Genomic DNA, 24382 nt, shown 5'->3' on the forward strand with positions numbered 1-24382 from the left:
CAAGCTTTTCTTGTAAATGTGCGACTGTTATTGAGTAAAATTCCAACTTTTATCATAATATTGCACATGTTTTGACTTGCGTTGAGCAAAATTACGACTTGTATTATAGTACTAGAGGTAGGCATTTTTCGGAGGTCTTAAGAAGGTAACAAATACAATTATTGTAAATAATGTAAATAATTCAATGTGATTATCTTGTGTGATGACTGTATTATGATGATAGTATATATGATAGTATATATCTGTATCATGAATCAATTTAAGTGGACCCCGACTTAAACAAGTTGAAAAACTTATTCGGGTGTTACCATTTAGTGGTCAATTGTACGGAATATGTACTTCAACTTTGTAACTAAAATTCTAACTTGAAAAATTTGAAAAGTTACAATTGTGACTTTTGTCGAGCACAATTACGACCCTTTGCATAAAATCAAGCTTTTCTTGTAAACGTGCGACTGTTATTGAGTAAAATTCCAACTTTTATCATAATATTGCACATGTTTTGACTTGCGTTGAGCAAAATTACGACTTTTATTATAGTACTCGAGGTAGGCATTTTTCGGAGGTCTTAAGAAGGTAACAAATACAAGAGTGTGTGTCTACCCTTATTGAGACATCAGCAAGGAAAAGTACCTTCCATATGAGGACCGGTGAACAAGTTAGGACATAAATCATGGTCCCAATAAGGAAAACCATTGCATCTAATAGAGAATGTCTCATTTGCACCCCTGGTGGTGACATTTATCAAAATTAAGGTGGTCCCAAAAAGGAGGGATTTTACAAATTGACTGTGTGTCGGTTTTAAAAGTGCCTCTGGTCAACATATGAAATAACAAGTGTGTGTAAGAAATTGAAATGCGCACACTTTGGCCAAAATTAATTTAAAAAAAATAAAAACAAATGTATATAGAGACATAATAACTTAAAGTAAATAATGATTAAAAAACAATTAAAAACAAAAAAATCAAAAATAAATAAATTAACTAAAGGCAGTCTCTCTGTCACGTGTCGACTTTTTCATATAAAATTGGGAACAATTTGTCATTTCTTTCAGTTTCTGTAATATTGCAATATTTTCTCGTAAAATTATTACTTTTTTTATGTAAAATTATTACTTTTGAATGCAAAATGGCGACATTTGTCATATAAAATTCAGACTTTCATCACAATATTGCCAATTTTTGTGTTGTTCTTGTAAAATAGTGACATTTTTAGGAGTAAAATTATGACTCTTGTCATAATTTTGCAGAGTAAAATTCAGATTATTATTATAATATTGCTAACATTTTAGAGTTTGTAACTAAAATTCTAACTTGAAAAATTTGAAAAGTTACATTTGTGACTTTTGTCGAGTACAATTACGACCCTTTGCATAAAATCAAGCTTTTCTTGTAAACGTGCGACTGTTATTGAGTAAAATTCCAACATTTATCATTATATTGCACATGTTTTGACTTGCGTTGAGCAAAATTACGACTTTTATTATAGTACTCGAGGTTGGCATTTTTCGGAGGTCTTAAGAAGGTAACAAATACAAAAGCGTGTGTGTGTGTGTGTATGTGTGTTGTTGTTATCATACATAGAGATTGTGAATAATAGACAAAATTCCCAAATAAAATGCAGTGGAGACATTGCATTCTGATGGCACAGACGGGATATGAAATGCAGCACATCTTGCAGTTGGAAAAGCAGGACACAACAAAAAGATGATGTACTTTCACACAAGAAACTATTTAAAAGTATGCGATTGGTGATGGGATGATGCCTCGATGCCATTGGACGGATGGATGGAGAGAGGCGAGGGGGAGTGGGGGGGGGTGTAGTGTTATGTGGCAGGCGAGTACAGACCATGATGATGATGATGGTGTGTGTGTGTGTGTGTGTTTATGAGAGAGAGAGAGAAGCAGGTGGAAGGAAGGGGAGGGGTCTGGGTGGTCCAGACAATCGGTCCTTATGTACCTCACACACACGCATCACAAAAAGGAGGAAGGCTGGCTCCTTTTTCTCTCCCGCACTCTCTCGCCGCCCGACTGCGTGGTAACAGCCGCACACATCCCCCGCGTCCTCTCCCCGAGCCGACCGAGCTCCTCCGATGAATCCTGCGTTAGACCTCATCACCCGGCATCGACACCGTGCGGTTATTTCTCATCCGTCGGAGGAGTAAAAAAAAAAAAAAAAAAAAAAAGAAAAGAAAAAGAAAAGGCAAGCCAGGGGGGAAGCATCATGAGAACACTCCTGCCACCAACCAGGTAACAATCGAAGAGAATATGTCATATTAATGCTGGATTATAACGTCAGTCATCACTTGCCGTTGCTGAGGTCGCCTCCATCTCACATCAGCTCATCAGCAAGCTCAACCTGTTCACTGCGGTCTGCCTGCAAAAAATCTAATAAAAATGGAGCTTGCACATGTGCATTTCTCCCATGTGCAAGCTCTGTGTCATTTACAGTTACAGCAGGCTATATTTAGCATGCAGGGCAAACTGTTCATAAACAAGGGGGGGGAAACAAGCCTATCATCATTGTTTATGTTATTCAATACATGCAAGTTATTCAAGTGGATTTTGCACAATGTGTTCTCTGTTGGAGCGGACATATTTAATGCTGTCAGATGATGAGAGGCTTTATTTATTGTACATCATCAAAGCTTCCTGCATGGGCGAGCTTGTTATGGAAATGTTCTTTTATTTGCTTTTTTTTTTTTTTTTTGGCTTTTTTCCCTACTTGCAGCATCCCATCTCCTTGATGTGACATTATTTGTGCAGCTTTCTGCTCATTTGGTGTAAGCACCGTAGTGGAGTCGAGTAATTGCACTCTTCGGCCAGGCCATGGTGGTGCTCGGCGCACACATGTGGACATGACAGAAAGTGAGGCTGCAAATGGGAGACGATGTTGTGGAAATGTGGTTTTTATGAGTGCGTGCTGAAGGAACCCGAAAATAGTAACCCAAAAACACATTTTACAGGGAATAAGTATAGTTTTGCATGCAGACATCAAGGCGATTTGTTTTGAATTTGGATTAATCGTGATTAATCACTGATTATTCGCGCTTGTGCAATTTTAATAAACTTAAAAAAAGACTAATACTAGACACAAATGCAATTTTATAATTAGAATGTGATCACGGAACATTTTAAAACATGTTTTACTTGAGTGCACGTCAAAAGTTGTTAACAGTTTTATGTATTTTATTTTTTTTCTACTCCTGTTCATTCATAATTTACTTTATTTCAGGGGTGTCAAAATCATTTTAGATCGGGGGCCAAGTGGAGAAAAATTTACTGGTAAAATCACGGCACGATAACTTAAAAATAAAGACAACTTCAGATGGTTTTCTTTGTTTTAAAATTAGAACGAGCACATTTTGAAAGTGTACAAATCGTAATGTTGTTGGGGTTTTTTTTACACTTACATGTTGCGGTTAATAGTATTAGTAATTAGAGTGATAATAGTATTTAATAGTAATTGCACTCTTCGGTCAGGCGATGGTGGTGCTCGGCGCACACATGTGGACTTGACAGAAAGTGAGGCTGCAAATGGGAGACAATATTGTGGAAATGTGGTAGCTCGGTTTTTATTAGTGCCGACTATTCTCAAACCCGAAAATATTAACCCCAAAAACACATTTTACAGGGAATAAGTATAGTTTTGCATGCAGACATCAAGGCTATTTGTTTTGAATTTGGATTAATCGTGATTAATCACTGATTATTCACGCTTGCGCAATTTTAATAAACTTTAAAAAAAAACAAATACCTGGACACAAATGCAATTTTATAGTCGGAATGTCGTCACTGAACATTTTAAAACATGTTTTACTTGAATGCACGTCAAAAGTTGTTAACAGTTTTATTTATTTTATTTGTTTCTACTCCTGTTCATTCATAATTTACTTTAATTCAGGGGTGTCAAACTCATTTTAGATCGGGGGCCACGTGGAGAAAAATCTACTCCCGGTGGGGGCCGGACTGGTAAAATCACGGCACGATAACTTAAAAATAAAGACAACTTCAGATTGTTTTCTTTATTTTAAAAATAGAACAAGCACATTCTGAAATTGTACAAATCATAATGTTGTTGTTGTTTTTTTTACACTTACATATTGCAGTTAATAGTATTCTATCTTTGTTTGTCGTTATTTATACTTTCTGAATAAAATTTGTGATAATGTTCATCAGTCAACTCATTGGTGTTAATTTTCAATCTATCAAGATAAAAAAAATGATATCAAAATCAAATTAAAGGATATATATATATTTATGTAGTTTGATCATTTTGCTCGACTGATGTACTAACATCATGTGGTTTATTTTGTACATACATAGCATCATCTACAAAGATACAAAGAATTGCTATTGCGACATCTAGTGGACACATTTAGAACAGCAGTTTCTTTCATTAAAAAAATTTCAGGTACATTTTTATACTTAGCAAACTCTTCTCGCGGGCCGGATAATACCTGTTCGCGGCCCTTGGGCCGTACGTTTGACATCCCGGATCTACTTGTTTTTTTTCTTCTTTTATTTTAGTAAATACAATAAAAACGGGGGGTGGGGAGCTGCAGGCAGAGTTTATGCTGAAATTAAATGAATTCTAAAATAATAATAAATGAATCAATAAAATGGGGCGGTGTGGCTCAGATGGTAGAGTCGCCGACCAGAAACTTTCCCGAATCTCGCTTTAAATACAGCTTCCGTCGGCCGAGTCACTTCACCTTCCTTTCTTTGGTGCAAACATAGCTCAGATGTTGATGATGGGTTTTTCAGTGTAAAGTGCTTTGAATTGCTTGAGAGAAAGGGCACTTCAGAAAAAAATTAAAAGAAGTGTAATGAGAGACTGGGATCATAGTCTCCTCACTCATCTTTGCACTGACGTATGCATTCACCTGATCGGTGAACATGCGCCACCTTTCAGGTAAAGAAGCGTACGCAGTCAAAAAATCCAAATTTGTTTGTAATTAATCACATGAGTTATTTTTGACAGCCATAAAGATGGGAGAGGCAAGTGAACACCGACTTTGTATTTTGCTAATAGAAATAAAACTTTGATTTATATTCTATTGCTTCGATTAATGATTTAATAAATGTAACTAATAAAACACAGAACATTGTTTTTTTTATTTCAGCTACTTTCCCTAAAATCAGTATAAGGGGACGTGGACCCCGACTTAAACAAGTTGAAAAACGTATTCGGGTGTTACCATTTAGTGGTCAATTGTACAGAATATGTACTGAACTGTGCAATCTACTAATAAACGTTTCAATCAATCAATCAAAAAAGGGCTATAAAGTGTGTTATCCAATTACCGTATTTTCAGGACTATAAGGCGCACTTAAAATCATTTTTTTTTCTCAAAACTCGACAGTGCGTCTTATAACCCGGTGCTTCCAATGTAAGGAATAAGTTTGGTTGAGCTGACCCACCTCTAAGCTATTTTATTTGGTACATGGTGTAATGATAAGTTTGACCGGTAGATGGCAGTCAAACATAAGAGCTAAGTGTAGGCTGCACTATGATGCGTCTCAAGTAAACAACACCAACATTTTAAATGTTCTGTTGAAAATATAGAACTTTACACACGGCACTCAAAAATCTATCAAAATGTTTTAGTACGACTTTATTAAGCTATGAAGCCGCACAGCTTGATGGATTGATGGCACATTAAACATACGAGTATTATTATGGTGTGTGGTTTCGCAATATTATGCAAAAGCAACTTTTCTTACCTTCTGGTACCTGCTGATCTGTATTTGGGATCTGCGTAAATCCTGAAAAATTGCGCGCGTCCGTCCGCCTTTGTAGTCCGTGGCAACCCCGTAGTCGATAAACTTCTTATTTTTCTCTATCTTCTTGTTATGGGACATTCATCCTCCATTGTTGCCATTTCTAATATAAAGTAGCGTAACGTTCTGACTTATATCTGTCAGTAAACTCGCCATGAAAGCGCTAAAACATACCGGTGTAGAGAGATTACATTATTCACCCAAGGAACTTTAGTTATTAGAGTTCCGGTCGGACCTTTTTTCGCGGGACACATTTCCGGTGTGGTTGTTTCCGGATGAGGAGATGCTGCTCCGTTATTGATTTAAGTAAAGTCTGAATGTCATTAAAACAGTTAGCTGTTTTAATGCTGTTTTAACCCGTCCTTTTAGCTACACCGCTACAACAAAGATGACGGGGAGAAGACGCTGCCGAGGGTGAGCCACGTAAATAAGACCGTCCACAAAACGGCACATCCTGAAGCGACTGTCAGAAAGCGGCTTAAGGATGATCTGTAAAACATAATCTATGCAACATTTTGACCAAAGAACCACCATTACATGTTATGTAGACCACAAGGAAATGTTTTCCGTTTAGAAAATGAAAATAATAATATGACTCCTTTAATGCGCCTTATATATATAAAAAAAAAAAAGATCAAAAATAGACCATTCATCGGCGGTGCGCCTTATAATCCGGTGCACCCTATGGTCCGGAAAATACGGTACTCGACTAATCGAACAAATTAATCTATTGATTGCTCGATTACGAAATTAATCAACAGCTGTACTTTTACATGCAGAAAATACTGCACAAAAACATATGCATGATGGATGAAATGGATAAGTGAACATTAATTTAAACTTTATTTTTGACTCTTTTTGGAGAAGAAGGCACGCGGACGACTTTGTACTTTGTTATAGGGCTGCAACAATTATTCAATTAGAAAAAAGCTTTTTGTTTTGTTGCTTCGAATAATCGTTTAATGAGTGTCAATTAATATAAACTGATACAAATCTGGACCACATGGAGTGCCTGGAACTTTAAATAGGCATAAAATTGTTTGTCGATTTCAACGGTTTTCTCTGAAATAAGGATAGAGGCTATAAAGTCTGTGTTATTCACTTATTCGAATAATCAAACAAAATAATGTTTAGAATACTCAATTACTCTAATAACGAATAGCTGCAACACTCGTAGTTTTAAAGGCAGAAAATCATGCAAAAAAAAACAGAGACATAATGAAGGAAATGGATAAATGAATTTGGACATCATTTTAGACTCATTTGGGCCAAGATGGCGAAGAGCGAGGACAAACTATTTGATTACAGCCATCCATCCATCCATCTTCTTCCGCTTATCCGAGGTTGGGTCACAGCCTAAGCAGGGAAGCCCAGACTTCCCTCTCCCCAGCCACTTCGTCCAGCTCCTCCCGGGGGATCCCAAGGTGTTCCCAGGCCAGCCAGGAGAGATAGTCTTCCCAACGTGTCCTGGGTCTTCCCCGTGGCCTCCTACCGGTCGGACGTGCCCGAAACACCTCCCTAGGGAGGCGTTTGGGTGGCATCCTGACCAGATGCCCGAACAACCTCATCTCGCTCCTCTCGATGTGGAGGAGCAGCGGCTTTACTTTGAGCTCCTCCCGGATGACAGAGCTTCTCACCCTATCTCTAAGGGAGAGGCCCGCCAGCCGGCGGAGGAAACTCATTTCGGCCGCTTGTACCCGTGATCTTGTCCTTTCGGTCATAACCCAAAGCTCATGACCATAGGTGAGGATGGGAACGTAGATCGACCGGTAAATTGAGAGCTTTGCCTTCCGGCTCAGCTCCTTCTTCACCACAACGGATCGATACAGCGTCCGCATTACTGAAGACGCCGCACTGATCCGTCTGCCGATCTCACGATCCACTCTTCCCTCACTCGTGAACAAGACTCCGAGGTACTTGAACTACTCCACTTGGGGCAAGATCTCTTCCTCAACCCGGAGATGGCACTCCACCCTTTTCCGGGCGAGAACCACAGACTCGGACTTGGAGGTGCTGATTGCCATCCCAGTCGCTTCACACTCGGCTGCGAACCGATCCAGTGAGAGCTGAAGATTTTGGCCAGATGAAGCCATCAGGACCACATCATCTGCAAAAAGCAGAGACCTAATCCTGCAGCCACCAAACCAGATCCCCTCAACGCCTTGACTGCGCCTAGAAATTATGTCCATCAAAGTTATGAACAGAATCGATGACAAAGGGCAGCCTTGGCGGAGTCCAACCCTCACTGGAAACGGGTCCGACTTACTGCCGGCAATGCGGACCAAGCTCTGACACTGATCATACAGGGAAAGGACCGCTACAATAAGACAGTCCGTTATCCCGTACTCTCTGAGCACTCCCCACAGGACTTCCCGGGGGACACGGTCTAATGCCTTCTCCAAGACCACAAAGCACATGTAGACTGGTTGGGCAAACTCCCATGTACCCTCAAGGACCCTGCCGAGAGTATAGAGCTGGTCCACAGTTCCACGACCAGGACGAAAACCACACTGTTCCTCCTAAATCCGAGATTTGACTACCCGGCGTAGCCTCCTCTCCAGTACACCTTAATAGACCTTACCGGGAAGGCTGATTACATCGAGCTTTGATTTATACTATATCACTTCGATTAATTGTTTAATGGGTGTAACTAATAGGAAATTGAATTTAAAAAAAACAATCCGAACTACATTGAGTGCCTGGAACTTGAAACACGAGGACATAGTTTCTGCACGGGCACTGCAGAAGAGCGCACATGAGAGCGGTGGTGTGTTGGTGCTGTGATCTGTTGTAGCGGTGAATAGCAAAGAGTTTGTTTGTTTGTTTGTTTATTTATCTTTTATCAACGCACACATTTTAAAGGTGCAATTTCAATGTTTTTGTTGCGCATTTATTTAAAAAATAAGGTTATGGCAACTGTTTTTCCGAGATTACACATTGAGGCTATAAAATGAGTTTACTCGGTTAACCGAGCAAAATAATTGATGAATAACTTGATTACTAAATTAGTCTATAGTTACATACTTTGCTACGGTTGGATGGTTACAGGCAAATTTTCAACCCATTTATTATTACTGTTGCTATATGTGTTTTTTTAATCATTGTTACTGGAAAGTAGTATATAGTTGTAAACTACACTATATTGCCAAAAGTATTTGGCCACCCATCTAAATGATGAGAATCAGCTGACCTAATCACTTGGCCCGGTGTATAAAATCAAGCACTTAGGCATGGAGACTGTTTCTACAAACATTTGTGAAAGAATGGGCCGATCTCAGGGATTTCCAGCGTGGAACTGTCATAGGATGCCACCTGTGCAACAAATCCAGTCGTGAAATGTCCTTGCTTCTAAATATTCCAACGTCAACTTTATTATAAGAAAAGTGAAGAGTTTGGGAACAACAGCAAGTCAGCCACCAAGTGGTAGGCCACATAAACTGACAGAGAGGGGTCTGCGGATGCTGAAGTGCATAGTGCAAAGACTTTCTGCAGTTGCCACAGAGCTCCAAACTTCATGTGACTTTCCATATAGCCCACGTACAGTACGCAGAGAGCTTCATGGAATGGGTTTGCATGGCCGAGCAGCTGCATCTAAGCCATACATCACCAAGTCCAATGCAAAGCGTCGGATGCAGTGATGTAAAGCACGTTGCCACTGGACTCTAGAGCAGTGCAGTGGACTATCTGGCAATCTGATGGACCAGTCTGGGTTTGGAGGTTGCCAGGAGAACGCTACATTTCAGACTGCACTGTGCCGACTGTGAAATTTGGTGGAGGAGGAATTATGGTGTGGGGTTGGTTTTTCAGGAGTTGGGCTTGGCCCCGTAGTTCCAGTGAAAGGAACTTTGAATGCTCCAGGATACCAACACATGTTGGACAATTCAATGGGATGGCACTTCAAGTTCATATGTGAGTAAAGGCAGGTGGCCAAATACTTTTTGCAATATAGTGTATGTTCGCTTATTTTTTGTTTCGGGGCACTTTATGTGGTCCAGAATTTATACATTTCTGTTAGTTACACTCAATAAACAATTAATCAAAGTAACAGAAAATGCATCAACTTTTTTTTCTAATCCGATTAAACGTTGCAGCCTTAATATTGTTTTTATGTTGAGGGACTGCGGATGAAAATTAACATCCTTGCTATAATTCGACATACTTACACGGCATCCTATGTGTCCCTTCAAATAGATAAACAAATACAAACACCTTTTTTTTTTTTAGCTGCACGGTGTCTTAATTTGCAATTATACAGACAGACAGACAGTGAGTCACCAATGCATGAGACTATTTGTTCAGGCACTCGATTGTGGAAGAAAGTGGGCTGGTGCCAGTGTTGCCAGATCTCACGAGAGAAGCAAGCAAATAGCTCAATGAAAACAAGCCCAAAAGAAACCCAACAGGCTACCCACCATATATATATGTGTGTGTGTGTATATATATATGTATATTTATATTTATATATTTGTGTATATATGTGTGTGTGTTTGTATATAATATATTATATATATATATATATATATATATATATATATATATATATATATATATATAAATATATATATATATATATATATATATATATATATATATATATATATATATATATGTATATATATATATATATATATATATATATATATATATATATATATATATATATATATATGTATATATATATATATATATTTATATATATATATGTATATTTATATTTATATATTTGTGTATATATGTGTGTGTTTGTATATAATATATATATATGTATATATATATATATATATATATATATATATATATATATATATATATATATATATATATACATATATATATATATATATATATATATATATATATATATATATATATACATATATATATATATATATATATATATATATATATATATATTTGTGTATATATGTGTGTGTGTGTATATTCACATCTATATGTATGTACATACAGTCGTGGTCAAAGGTTTACATACACTTGTAAAGGACATAATGTCATGGCTGTCTTGAGTTTCCAATAATTTCTACAATTCTTATTGTTTTGTGATAGAGTGATTGGAGCACATACTTGTTGGTCACAAAAAAACATTCATGAAGTTTGGTTCTTTTATGAATTTATTATGGGTCTACTGAAAATGTGACCAAATCCGTATACATACAGCAATGTTAATATTTGGTTACCTGTCCCTTGGCAAGTTTCACTGCAATAAGACACTTTTGGTAGCCATCCACAAGCTTCTGGCAAGCTTCTGGTTGAAATTTTGACCACTCCTCTTGACAAAATTGGTGCAGTTCAGCTAAAATTGTTGGTTTTCTGACATGGACTTGTTTCTTCAGCATTGTCCACACATTTAAGTCAGGACTTTGGGAAGGCCATTCTAAAACCTTAATTCTAGCCTGATTTAGCCATTCCTTGACCACTTTTGACGTGTGTTTGGGGTCATTGTCCTGTTGGAACACCCAACTGCGCCCAAGACCCAACCTCCGGGCTGACGATTTTAGGTTGTCCTGAAGAATTTGGAGGTAATCCTCCTTTTTCATTGTCCCGTTTACTCTCTGTAAAGCACCAGTTCCATTGGCAGCAAAACAGGCCCAGAGCATAATACTACCACCACCATGCTTGACGGTAGGAATGGTGTTCCTGGGATAAAAAGGCCTCACCTTTTCTCCTCCAAACATATTGCTGGGTATTGTGGTCAAACAGCTAAATTTGTGTTTAATCTGACCACAGAACTTTCCTCCAGAAGGTTTTATCTTTGTCCATGTGATGTCAGATGAAACAAAAAATAAACAATGAAAAAGGAGGATTACCTCTAAATTATTTAGGACAACCTAAAATCATCAGCCCGGAGGTTGGGTCATGGGCGCAGTTGGGTGTTCCAACAGGACAATGACCTCGAAAATTCAACCAGAAGCTTTGCAGAAGCTTGCAGTGAAACTTGCCAAGGGACATGTCAGGTTCAAACACCGATGACATCTATTAAACAGACAAGACATCGTTTTTAATCATATTTAATTTTATATTGTTTTTATATTGGTTTTATATTTATTTATTTTTTGTTTTTATTCAGTCATTGGTGGAGCATAATATTGTTTTTAATATTGTTTTTAATATTGTTTTTAATATTGTTTGTAATATTGTTTTTAACATGGCTGTGCAGCACTTTGGAAACATTCTTGTTGTTTAAATGTGCTATATAAATAAAGTGGATTGGATTGGATTGAAGAAACAAGGAATTAAACAGAGACAGGATTCAAAGTAGCTCAATGAGGAGAGCACGTAGATCTGTACCCTTGCACAGTGTCGTCCCACGCTCTGACAAGAGAATTCTACGCCCCCTCTTTGATTTGGACTTTCCCTGATTACATGGCAACAGCTGTTTCTAAGGGGAGAGGGGGTCGTAAACAGCCGTCGCCCTTGGTCACAAAACAGTTCCAAGAAAAGATGCCTGGAGCTTGCGTCAGGTCCTGCTTCCTCTCCGCTTTGTAGATCTCGGGTCAAGACAAGATCTTCCTGTGGATTACAATAGATCAAAGTAACCGACACATTCATGTCGCTTCCCATCGTACACAGTGGAGTTTTACAAGCCTTTTGCATGGAAACACAACGTTTTGTGATAACTTAGATACAATTATTCTGACAGACATGTAACCAAATATTAACATTGCTGTATGTGTACTGTACTTTTGACCCAGCAGATTTGGTCACATTTTCAGTAGACCCATAATAAATTCATAAAAGAACCAAACTTCATGAATGTGTTTTGTGACAAACAAGTATGTGCTCCAATCACTCTATCACAAAAATTATAAGAGTTGTAGAAATTATTGGAAACTAAAGGCAGCCATGACATTATGTTCTTTACAAGTGTATGTAAATACATATGGTATACATTCACTGTTTTCTATATGTGTATGTATATATATATATTGCATACTGACATAATATACACATACCATTAGGCTATAACATATATTGCAAATTGACAGTGTGAACAGTTCTTTTTGCATCGCATCATAAATTCATGCAGAGGATTGTGCTGGGTGTATTATGTAATCATTGTCTGTTGTTATTGATCCAATAAGCTCACCAAGACGATCAATAACACCGATTGATGTGTGACAAGCTGCATTAATTACTATTTTTAGCTCTTTTGATTGGTTTTGTCTCGTTGTGCTGTTTTGTGCTTCTTGGTATTATTAGTGTGATATGTTGTATCAAAACAGTCATGAGAAAAGACGTTGTAAATTGTTCCTTTTTTCAGTGCAAAATAAGTCTAAACATATTTAAAACCGAGGTGTACATGTCTTCCTGACACATCATCGACCAGCGCAGCAGTTTATCAGCTGAGCACTTGGGCTGCGTGCCACAGGGCACAATGAGGATATCTGGGGATATTTTTTATTGTAATGATATCAGAAACAGAGCAGGAAGGGGCTTGGAATATGTACATTTTATATGACGTGCCGTATCAATTATTAATCAACAGTTTAATTGCGCTTATTCTTGCAAAACAGGGTAATCGCTGTCTATATTGTAAATTATATTTTTTATTATGTTACTTTGTTTTATTACTTACTGCCACTAAGTCTCACTTTGTGTTTCTTATCAGTCCGGGCTCTGGCGTAGCGACACATGCGTCATTCGCGTGTTTTTAGAGGCATGCCAAGTCGACCAGGGGTCTGGCGATAACCAGGAAACATAGAAAATAGAATCTTAGAGAAAAATTTAATTTAAAAGATTTGTACGCACATACAACACTTAAGACCTTCAGTGTATCAGTATGTGGAATTCAATTATGGATTGGATTAAGACAGGGGTGTCAAACTAATTTTAGATCGGGGGCCACATGGAGAAAAATCTACTTCAAAGTGGGCCGGACTGGTAAAATAACGGCACGATAACTTAAAAATAAAGACAACTTCAGATTGTTTTCTTTGTTTAAAAATAGAACAAGCACATTCTGAAATTGTACAAATCATAATGTTGTTGTTTTTTTTACAATTACCTGTTGCGGTTAATAGTATATACTTTATTTGACGTTATTTATATTTTCTGAATAAAATATGTGATAATGTTGATCAGTCAACTCATTAGTGTTAATTTTCAATCTATCAAGATAAAAAAATTGTATAAAAATCAAATTACAGGATGTTATTTATGTAGTTTGATCATTTTCCTCGACTGATTATGACATCCAGTGGACACATTTAGAACAGCTGTTTCTTTCATTCAAAAATTTCAGGTTCATTTTTATACTTAGCAAAGTCATCCCACGGGCCGGATAAAACCTGTTTGCGGGCCTGATCCGGCCCTCAACCCGTACATTTGACACCCCTGGATTAAGCAAAGAAATTAATCAATGTACTAATATAATCCACTTCAAGAAATTCTTCAAATTTAAAGTGTTTACAAATTTTCTAGATAATCTTATTCATCTCACCATATGAATATTATTAATTATTATTTTTTGTTAAATAATAATTATTAATCATTTATTCATTTATTTTGAATGTTTTTAGTTATGGAGTATATTGTGAATAAATTTAAAACAGGAAGTGAACAAAGGTTTTTGCAACTGCTATGTAAAGGAAAAGGGGTAGGATTAAATAAGCGCTGCTTCTTCCTACTCCTTTTCGAACATGTTGAATAGAGAAACTGGAAATTGTGATGTATCATGTTGTATGCATGCATGTTCGAAATAAACTCAAACTCAAACACTGCGTCGAAAACGTATGTTGCCTTATTGCGGGAACAGAAAAGCAAGCCCAAATAAGCAACCGCACATTAAAAAGTTTGGCTAAAAAAATGCGACTCCTGACTCACGAAATTTGTAAGCAAATTATGATTAAAAAAACGATCCCAAAGTCGCTATAATAAGCAGACTTGGCAGTTTTTGGCTGTATGATAACAACATTTGACTAAAATGTTTTGTCGATCACCAAATCTTACGAGAAGTGCAACATAAACAAACATACTGCTGTGTTTTTCCCACATCTGTGTAGGTATTTTACACTTTATTAAATAAGAGGATGCAATGATTACTTTTTAGATTCACATTTGTGTTTTTATGAGTTTGCCAAGCTCCACTTATTCTGATGCACAAAATAAAAAGTCTGCGAAGACGGAATGTTTGGTCCATTGTTGAGTTACCTTCAATTCTAATCTGCTGCTATTCATTTGTACTGAATGTGATTTCAATAATAAAAAGTTATTAACTCATTTGAAAAGGAATGGAAAACAAATGTCTTGTCGATTGTGTGTTCCCAGGGAGAAGCTGGCATGGACCGCTGTGTCTAAATGAAGTGGTTCCGCCATGCAATGTTCCTGGAAGGCAGTGATCCTGCTGGCCTTGGCCTCCATCGCCATCCAGTACACGGCCATCCGTACGCTCACTTCCAAGCCCTTCCAGTTGTGCACCTTGCCCAGTCCGCAGAACTGCGGTCTGGGGGATCCGGAGACCGATCCGCCCTTTGAGCGGGGGTCAGCCGGTTGCGAAGACTACCCTTACGTTTACTTAAACGCAACCCGTAAAACACACGTCCTGGTTTTGGCCACCACTCGTAGCGGGTCCTCCTTTGTCGGCCAACTTCTCAACCAACACCAAGAGGTTTTCTACCTGTTCGAGCCTCTTTATCACGTCCAGACAACACTGATCCCCCGTCTGTCCCACAGCCACAACACTGCGGACCGCCGAGTAATGCTGGGCGCTAGTCGAGACCTCTTGAGAAGCTTGTACGGCTGCGACCTGTATTTCCTTGAGAGCTACATCAAACCGACACCTACGAACCATACTACGGACAAGCTGTTCCGCCGTGGTGCCAGTCGAGCGTTGTGCCAGCAACCTGTCTGTGATGCGTTTGGCCCTGCTGATGTGAACGTGGACGAAGGGGACTGCGTGAAGAAATGCGCACTTCTAAACATGACTTCGGCCACGGAGGCCTGCCGGGAGAAACAACACGTGGCCATCAAGATTGTCCGCGTGCCAGAGATCGGGGATCTCCGCGCCTTGTTGGAGGATCCTCGACTGAATATCAAAGTCATCCAGCTCGTCAGAGACCCTCGTGGAATCCTATCATCCCGGATTGAGACATTCCGGGATACGTACCGACTGTGGCGTATCTGGAGGGCCACGGGACGAAAGCCTTATAATCTTGACTTGAGTCAGCTCACCGTTGTCTGTGAAGACTACCGAAGCTCTGTTTCGACGGGTCTAAGCCATCCATATTGGCTGAAGGGAAAATATATGTTGGTTCGCTATGAAGATCTGGCTAAAAGTCCACTCCAGAAGACGAAGGAGATCTACGACTATCTGGGGCTGCCAATGGATAAGAACATAGAAGACTGGATACATGCTAACACTCGCGGAAGCAACGAGCCGTCGGCGAAACACAAATTTGGGACGATACGAGACTCCGCCGCTAACGCAGAGAGTTGGCGCTTGAAACTGTCGTACGACATGGTCGAGTACACGCAGACTGTGTGTCAGAAGGTTCTCCACCAACTGGGATACAAGACTGTGAGGTCGGTGGAAGAACTGAAAAACCTGTCTATCTCACTGGTGCAGGACAAAACCTTTGCACCTTTTTTGTAACAAAGATAGTTCTCTACAGGCTATTTTTGATATATTTATATAATTGTTGCCTTTCATTGTTGTTTCTTTCATTTTGTCTCTTCAAATTTGCACTAAATGAAAATTTTAATGCACGGAGCCGGGACCTGTGGATGATCCCCTAAATGTTACCAACAGCACACCTAAAAGTAATCAAACAAGCTAGTTTACAAATGTGTCCTTTATGTTTTTTCCCCGTGAAGAGAACAGGACGCTGTTTTTACTCATTTTGTGGACGCAAGTAGTTCTTTCATCGAAACCTTCAGAAAAAAATTGGTTGTCAATCGGAATGGGTCATGTTTATTTTACTAGGAATGACAAAACTGTGCAATAAATAGTGAATGTTGCAGTCAAACTTTATGGCGTTTCTATGCATGTAATAGGAAAATGGAGACACATCAATCAATCAATCAATGTTTATTTATATAGCCCTAAATCACAAGTGTCTCAAAGGGCTGTACAAGCCACAACGACATCCTCGGTACAGAGCCCACATACGGGCAAGGAAAACTCACCCCAGTGGGACGTCAATGTGAATGACTATGAGAAACCTTGGAGAGGACCGCATATGTGGGTAACCCCCCCCCCCCCCCCCCCCCCCCCCGCCTATAGGGGAGACCGAAAGCAATGGATGTCGAGTGGGTCTGACATAATATTGTGAAAGTCCAACACATCAGCGAAAGTCCAGTCCATGGTGGGGCCAGCAGGAACCATCCCGAGCGGAGACGAGTCAGCAGCGTAGAGATGTCCCCATCCGATGAACAGGCTAGCGGTCCACCCCGGCGCAGAGTAGAAAAGAAAAGAAAAGAAACGGCAGATCAACTGGTCTAAAAAGGGAGTCTATTTAAAGGCTAGAGTATACAAATGAGTTTTAAGATGGGACTTAAATGCTTCTACTGAGGTAGCATCTCTAACTTTTACCGGCAGGGCATTCCATAATATTGGAGCCCGAATAGAAAACGCTCTATAGCCCGCAGACTTTTTTTGGGCTCTGGGAATCACTAATAAGCCGGAGTTCTTTGAACGCAGATTTCTTCCCGGGACATATGGTACAATACAATCGGCAAGATAGGCAGGAGCTTGACCGTGTAGTATTTTATACGTAAGTAGTAAAACCTTAAAGTCGCATCTTAGGTGCACAGGAAGCCAGTGCAAGTGAGCCAGTATAGGCGTAATATGATCAAACTTTCTTGTTTTTGTCAAAAGTCTAGCAGCCGCATTTTGTACCATCTGTAATCTTTTAATGCTAGACATAGGGAGGCCCGAAAATAAAACATTACAGTAATCGAGACGAGATGTAACGAACGCATGAATAATGCTCTCAGCATCGCTTGTGGACAAAATGGAACGAATTTTAGCGATATTACGGAGATGAAAGAAGGCTGTTTTAGTAACACTCTTAATGTGTGACTCAAACGAGAGAGTTGGGTCGAAGATAATACCCAGATTCTTTACCGAGTCGCCTTGTTTAATTGTTTGGTTGTCAAATGTTAAGGTGGTATTATTAAATAGATGTCGGTGTTGAGCAGGACCGATAATCAGCATTTCCGTTTTCTTAGCGTTGAGTTGCAAAAAGTTAGCGGACATCCATTGTTTAATTTCATTAAGACACGCCTCCAGCTGACTACAATCCGGCGTGTTGGTCAGCTTTAGGGGCATGTAGAGTTGGGTGTCATCAGCATAACAGTGAAAGCTAACACCGTATTTGTGTATGATGTCACCTAGCGGCAGCATGTAAATACTAAAGAGTGCAGGGCCAAGAACCGAACCCTGGGGAACTCTGCCCGTTACCTTAACATAGTCCGAGGTCACATTGTTATGGGATACACACTGCATCCTGTCAGTAAGATAAGAGTTAAACCAAGACAAGGCTAAGTCTGACATCCCAATACGCGTTTTGATACGCTCTAATAAAATATTATGATCAACAGTATCGAAAGCGGCGCTAAGATCAAGGAGCAGCAACATAGATGACGCATCAGAATCCATCGTTAGCAATAGATCATTAGTCATTTTTGCGAGGGCTGTCTCCGTAGAGTGATTTGCCCTGAAACCGGACTGAAAAGGTTCACAGAGATTGTTAGACGCTAAGTGTTCATTTAACTGCTGTGCGACAATTTTTTCGAGAATTTTCGAGATAAACGGAAGGTGGGACAGCGGCCGGTAGTTCACCATGAGGTCAGGATCGAGGTTAGGTCTTTTGAGGTTTTTTTTTCTTTTTTGAATGCTAGAGGAACAGTACCAGAGGAAAGTGATAAGTTTATAATATTTAACACTGATGGACCTAATAAAACAAAAAGCTCCTTGATAAGTTTCCCAGGAATTGGGTCAAGTAAACATGTTGTTTGTTTTGTCCCATTTACACATTTTAACAATTCCTCCAATGTTATTTCATCAAAGAGAGAGAAACTATTTTGGAGGGCAATGTCCGTCGTATATACCGTCGTATTTGTGTTAATAGAACCCAGTTGTAGCTGAGATGCATTGTCTTTAATCTCTTTTCTAATGACTTCAATTTTCTTATTAAAGAAATTCATAAAGTCATCTGCTGAGTGGGTGGAGCTACTGGGAGGAGTCCCCTGTTGGGTTAGCGATGCTACTGTACTAAACAAAAATTTAGGATCATTTTTGTTGAGGTGGATGAGATTTGAGTAATATTTAGCTTTAGCTGAATGCGTTTATAAGTTATTAAACTATCACTCCATGCTTGATGGAAAACCTCAAGTTTAGTCGCACGCCATTTGCGTTCCAGCTTTCTACATGATAATTTCTGGGCTTTAGTTTCTTCTGTAAACCATGGGGTACGCCTTTTAGGGGCCCTTTTTAGCTTTAGCGGTGCTACACTATCAATGGTGTCGCGCAGGGCGTCGTTAAAGTTGTTAGTGAGGTTATCAATAGAGCCCACATCATTTGGGAATGGTGCCATTACCGAAGGCAGTAGGTCAGTAAGAGTCGTCGTTGTGGCAGTATTAATATTTGCGGCTGCTATAGTAGTTATTATTATTATTATTAGTTTGTTGACAATGAGTCAGAACTTCGAATTTTATAAGGTAATGATCGGACATTACTTTAGTGTACGGGAGTATCATAACTTTAGAGGTGGTGACACCCCTGAAAAGCACTAGATCTATCGTATTACCGTTGCGATGCGTGGGTTCATTTAAGACCACAGCTATCAATTATAGTCTGGAGCGCCACGCATGGAGGGTCCGATGGGGTATTCATATGGATGTTAAAGTCTCCCATTATGATTATATTGTCGGCGTGCGTCACTAGATCAACAACGAACTCTGAAAATTCATTGATAAAGTCCGAATAGGGCCCTGGGGGGCGGTAGATGACAGCCAGGTGCAGAGGCAGCGGTGTGACAAACCTCACAGTAAGCACCTCAAACGAGTTATATTTGTTATTTAGGTCCGAGGTAAGGCTAAAGTTTTTGTTGTATATTAGTGCAACACCCCCACCCCTTTTAATGGGGCGGGCAATATGCGTTCCCGTATAGCCAGGAGGAGACGCCTCACCCAGCGCAAAGAATTCGTCTGGTTTGAGCCAGGTCTCGGCTAGACCAACGACATCAAGATTGTTGTCTCTGATGACTTCATTAACTAATAACGTTTTGGAAGACGATGACCTTATGTTTAAAAAGCCCATATTATAGGTGGTGGGCTGTTTTGAGGAGTTTTTGTTGAAAGTATCCGTAGTAGCAATATTAATAATGTTACGTTTATTATGCGTAGTGCACTTTAAATAATTTCGACCATATCTAGGAATTGATATGACAGGAATTTTTAGATTGTTTGCCACCTCAGTAAAAGGCATGTCCACCTCTGACGCAGAAAAAACATTATGTGAGTTGTATATTATTCTAAGAGAATTGCTATGTGTGCAGGGATTATCCAGCCTGGCGCTGGCTAGTTCTAGCTTAACAGACTCCTTATTAGCGCTTCTTTGTGGATTAGCATTTAGCTATTTCGTTAGCCCCGCTAACAACAACGCATTTAGCTTTGTTGTTAGCCCCGCTAACCCGCTAACCCCCGCTTCTGCTTCCGAGCGCATCGCTTACATTTCTTTCGCTGACGGTCTCTGCTGGTAGTCGACGCCGCTGCTTCAAAGGCCACTGCTGGATGTAGCTCGCGAAGAATTCCCAAGCTAGCGAGTAGGTCCACCGTACACGCATCTTTTAGCCCAAAATGGCCCGATCTCTCCACATCCAGAATCGTAAGTCGGTCGTAAGTGATCACGGAGTGAACACGCTGTGAGCCAGCCATGAAATTGACTGAATTGAGGGGTATTTTTGCCAAATCGGTCTACACTTCCAGGAGCGCTCACAAGAAGCCGCTGCCCTGAAGCGCCGCCATCTTGGGGAAAAACATGTCAGTATGGACACATTAAATAAACAAATACATATTTTAAAAACATATAATTCGAATTAAATACATTAATATGGGATTAAATATATCAGTAATTAATTGATTTAATGAAGTAAATATTTCCTGATTTAATCCATTATTTCACGATTCATTTAAATCAGCGGTCCCCCATCTACGGGCAGTCCAAAATCCGACCTGCTGGAAGTCCCAAGTTTAGCCATTCCTTTACCACTTTTGACATGTGTTTAGGGTCATTGTTCTGATGGAACACCCAGTTGCGCCTAAGATCCTGAAGAATTTGGAGGTAATCTTCCTTTTTCATTGTCCCATTTAAAGCACCAGTTCCATTGGCAGCAAAACAGGCCCAGAGCATAATACTACCACCGCCATGCTTGACGGTAGTAGTGGTGTTCCTGGGATTAAAGGCCTCACCTTTCCCCCTCCAAACATATTGCTGGGTATTGCGGCCAAACAGCTCCATTTTTGTTTCATCTGACATCACATGGACAAAGATAAGACCTTCTGGAGGAAAGTTCTGTGGTCATATCATAAAAGAACCAAACTTCATGAATGTTTTTTGTGACCAACAAGTATGTACTCCAATCACTCTATCACAAAAAAACAAGAGTTGTAGAATGTCTTGGAAACTCAAGACAGCCATGACATTATGTTCTTTACAATTGTATGTAAACTTTTGATCGCGACTGTATATATATATATATATATATATATATATATACAGCACATTTACAAAGTTGCTTATAGCCAGTGAAAGCAACACAGACGCCCTCAGGGCAAAAGTTTGAAAAATATTTTATGAAGGTTTAAAAGTTACATCGAGCTGCTTTAAAGGCCTACTGAAATGAAATTGTTTTATTTAAACGGGGATAGCAGATCCATTCTATGTGTCATACTTGATCATTTCGCGATATAGCCATATTTTTGCTGAAAGGATTTAGTATAGAACAACGACGATAAAGTTCGCAACTTTTGGTCTCTGATAAAAAAAAGCCTTGCCTGTACCGGAAGTAGTGTGACGTAGTCAGTTGTTCGCCTCCTCATATTTTCCTATTGTTTTCAACGCAGCTAGAGCGATTCGGACCGATAAAGCAACGATTACCCCATTAATTTGAGTGAGGATGAAAGATTTGTGGATGAGGAACGTTAGAGTAACGGACTATGCAGTGTAAGACATATCTTTTTTCGCTCTGACCGTAACTTGGGTACAAGCTGGCTCATTGGATTCCACAATCTCTCCTTTTTCTATTGTGGATCACGGATTTGTATTTTAAACCACCTCGGATACTATATCCTCTTGAAAATGAGAGTCGAGAACGCGAAATGGACATTCACAGTGACTTTTATCCCCACGACAATACATCGGCGAAGCTCTTTAGCTACTGAGCTAGCGTGATAGCATCTGGCTCAAATGCAGATAGAAACAAAATAAATAAATCCATGACTGGAAGGATAGACAGACGATCAATAATACCATGTACATGTAACTACACGGTTACTAATTCTCAGCCTGGCAAAGCTTAACAATGCTGTTGCTAACGACGCTGAAGTTAACTTAACAACTTAGCAACCGGACCTCACAGAGCTATGATAAAAACATTAGCGCTCCACCTACTCCAGCCAGCCCTCATCTGCTCATCAACACCCGTGCTCACCTGCGTTCCAGCGATCGACGGCGCGACGAAGGACTTCACCCGATCACAGATGCGGTTGGCGGCTAGCGTTGGCTAGCGCGTCTGCTATCCAAGTAAGTCCTCCTTGTTGTGTTGCTACAGCCAGCCGCTAATACACCGATCCCACCTTCAACGTTCTTTTTTGCGGTCTCCATTGTTCATTAAACAAATTGCAAAAGATTCACCAACGCAGATGTCCAGAATACTGTGGAATTATGAAATGAAAACAGAGCTTTTTGTATTAGATCCAATGGGCTACCGATACTCCTGTTTCACTGGCTACGTCACGCGCATACGTCATCATCCAAAGGCGTTTTCAACCGGAAGTTTAGCGGGAAATTTAAAATTGCACTTTATAAGTTAACCCGGCCGTATTGGCATGTGTTGCAATGTTAAGATTTCATCATTGATATATAAACTATCAGACTGCGTGGTCGGTAGTAGTGGGTTTCAGTAGGCCTTTAAATCATGAAATTAACAATTTACATTTTTAAATAACTACATAAAAAAAAAATTGACAAATTTAATCACACATTTATGTATTTAATTCAAATTATAAATAAGCATTTAATCACGAAATTATTAATTACATCATGAAATAATTAATTAAATGATCAAAATAATATAATTAAATGAAGTTTTACATCAAACAAATTTATGACACATTTAATGATACATATTTCTATTTAATTCCAATTATTTTATTTATTTATTTATCTTATTTTTTATTTGTTTGACCTGTCCAGCTGCGCAGGCAAATCATATGCAGATCTACTTTACAAAAGAGAAGTGTGGGACACTTCTCTTGTTGCCTTATTTGTATCTGACTTTATTAAATGGAATTATATTATTGCTTGGCGCGTGACACATTTAAGGAATTATTTAAAAAAATAATATATTCATTTAATTGTGTCCGACCTATGTCAAATGCAGTGCAGAAATGAATAGGCTATGAGGTAAAGTACCAAAAAAACAATGGAAGTCATAAGTGTTTCATGAGAGGATTTACGACCGTCTGTGACAAACAAAGGTAATTGCGAAATCTCCACTCAGTGGGTATCTAGAGATGAAGTCACATTTTCCAAGATGAGTATGGCATGTTGAACATGGATGTTGGTATTCATGCAGGTGCTCATTCTAATTGACACAATCTGAAGAAGAACTGTGTTTATTTTTTCCTCTTCTGGTCAATCAAATTGCCAGATAAATACCCCCGGAGTATTAGCTAATATACCGACTTGTTTACCCCTCTGTAAAACAGATCAACTGGTATTCCAACGGAGCTTTTTTTCCAACATAATTCTCTCACAAATCCCTTCGCGAAACCAATTTTTTTTTTAGGACCGTGTGATGCTTTTATCCGACGGAGCGTCGCCTCACATTTAAAACGAGCATGAGACTAATGACTTTGAGTCTGAGATAAATCCTTTGATCGTTTTATTGGCAGTAGTGATGCTGTTGAACCCTGCAACGCCGGAGGGGGTGGGGGGTGGGGGGGAATGGTCGAAGCCTTGGTAAAGTGCATGTCGTGGTGTTGCATCCATCTTGTTATGTAAGACAACCCAGAATCCACTGGGCAGCTGCCAAGACATGATCCAATATACATGTGTTGTTGTTGTTGTTGTTGTTTTTTTTTATCTTAGATTAGCTCTGGCTTGAGTGAAAACAGACACATTTTACTGCAGCCCCGTCTTTTAAAACAAAGCCTGTCGGTCACTTTCCATTTTTAGAACTGAGCGAGAAATGTTCAATACCAGGGGTGTCAAACTCGTTTTCATTGAGGGCCACGTCGCAGTAATGGCTTTTTTATTTAATTAATTACAATTATGCCTGTAGGCAATAACCTGTGATTAATCAAAATTCAAATTGATCTGATTTAAATTAAATAAATATCATTTGACAGTATTGATA

At 39.2% G+C, this 24382-nt stretch overlaps 1 protein-coding gene across 1 annotated transcript; it reads left to right on the forward strand.

The window, feature by feature from the left end:
- The first annotated feature begins 1907 nt into the window (after positions 1-1907).
- Positions 1908-16895, forward strand: chst1 (carbohydrate (keratan sulfate Gal-6) sulfotransferase 1). Its single transcript, XM_062033253.1, has 2 exons — positions 1908-2249; positions 15069-16895. Exon 2 carries the CDS (start codon positions 15115-15117, stop codon positions 16390-16392), a length of 1278 nt encoding a protein of 425 aa, XP_061889237.1. The 5' UTR covers positions 1908-2249; positions 15069-15114; the 3' UTR covers positions 16393-16895.
- The last annotated feature ends 7487 nt before the right edge of the window (positions 16896-24382 follow it).

Source organism: Entelurus aequoreus, linkage group LG02, assembly GCF_033978785.1.
Source record: "Entelurus aequoreus isolate RoL-2023_Sb linkage group LG02, RoL_Eaeq_v1.1, whole genome shotgun sequence".
NCBI lineage: Eukaryota > Metazoa > Chordata > Actinopteri > Syngnathiformes > Syngnathidae > Entelurus > Entelurus aequoreus.

Excerpts from the sequence above, each read along its gene's own strand:
- chst1 (XM_062033253.1), top strand. The coding sequence starts at position 15,115 with ATGCAATGTTCCTGGAAGGCAGTGATCCTGCTGGCCTTGGCCTCCATC.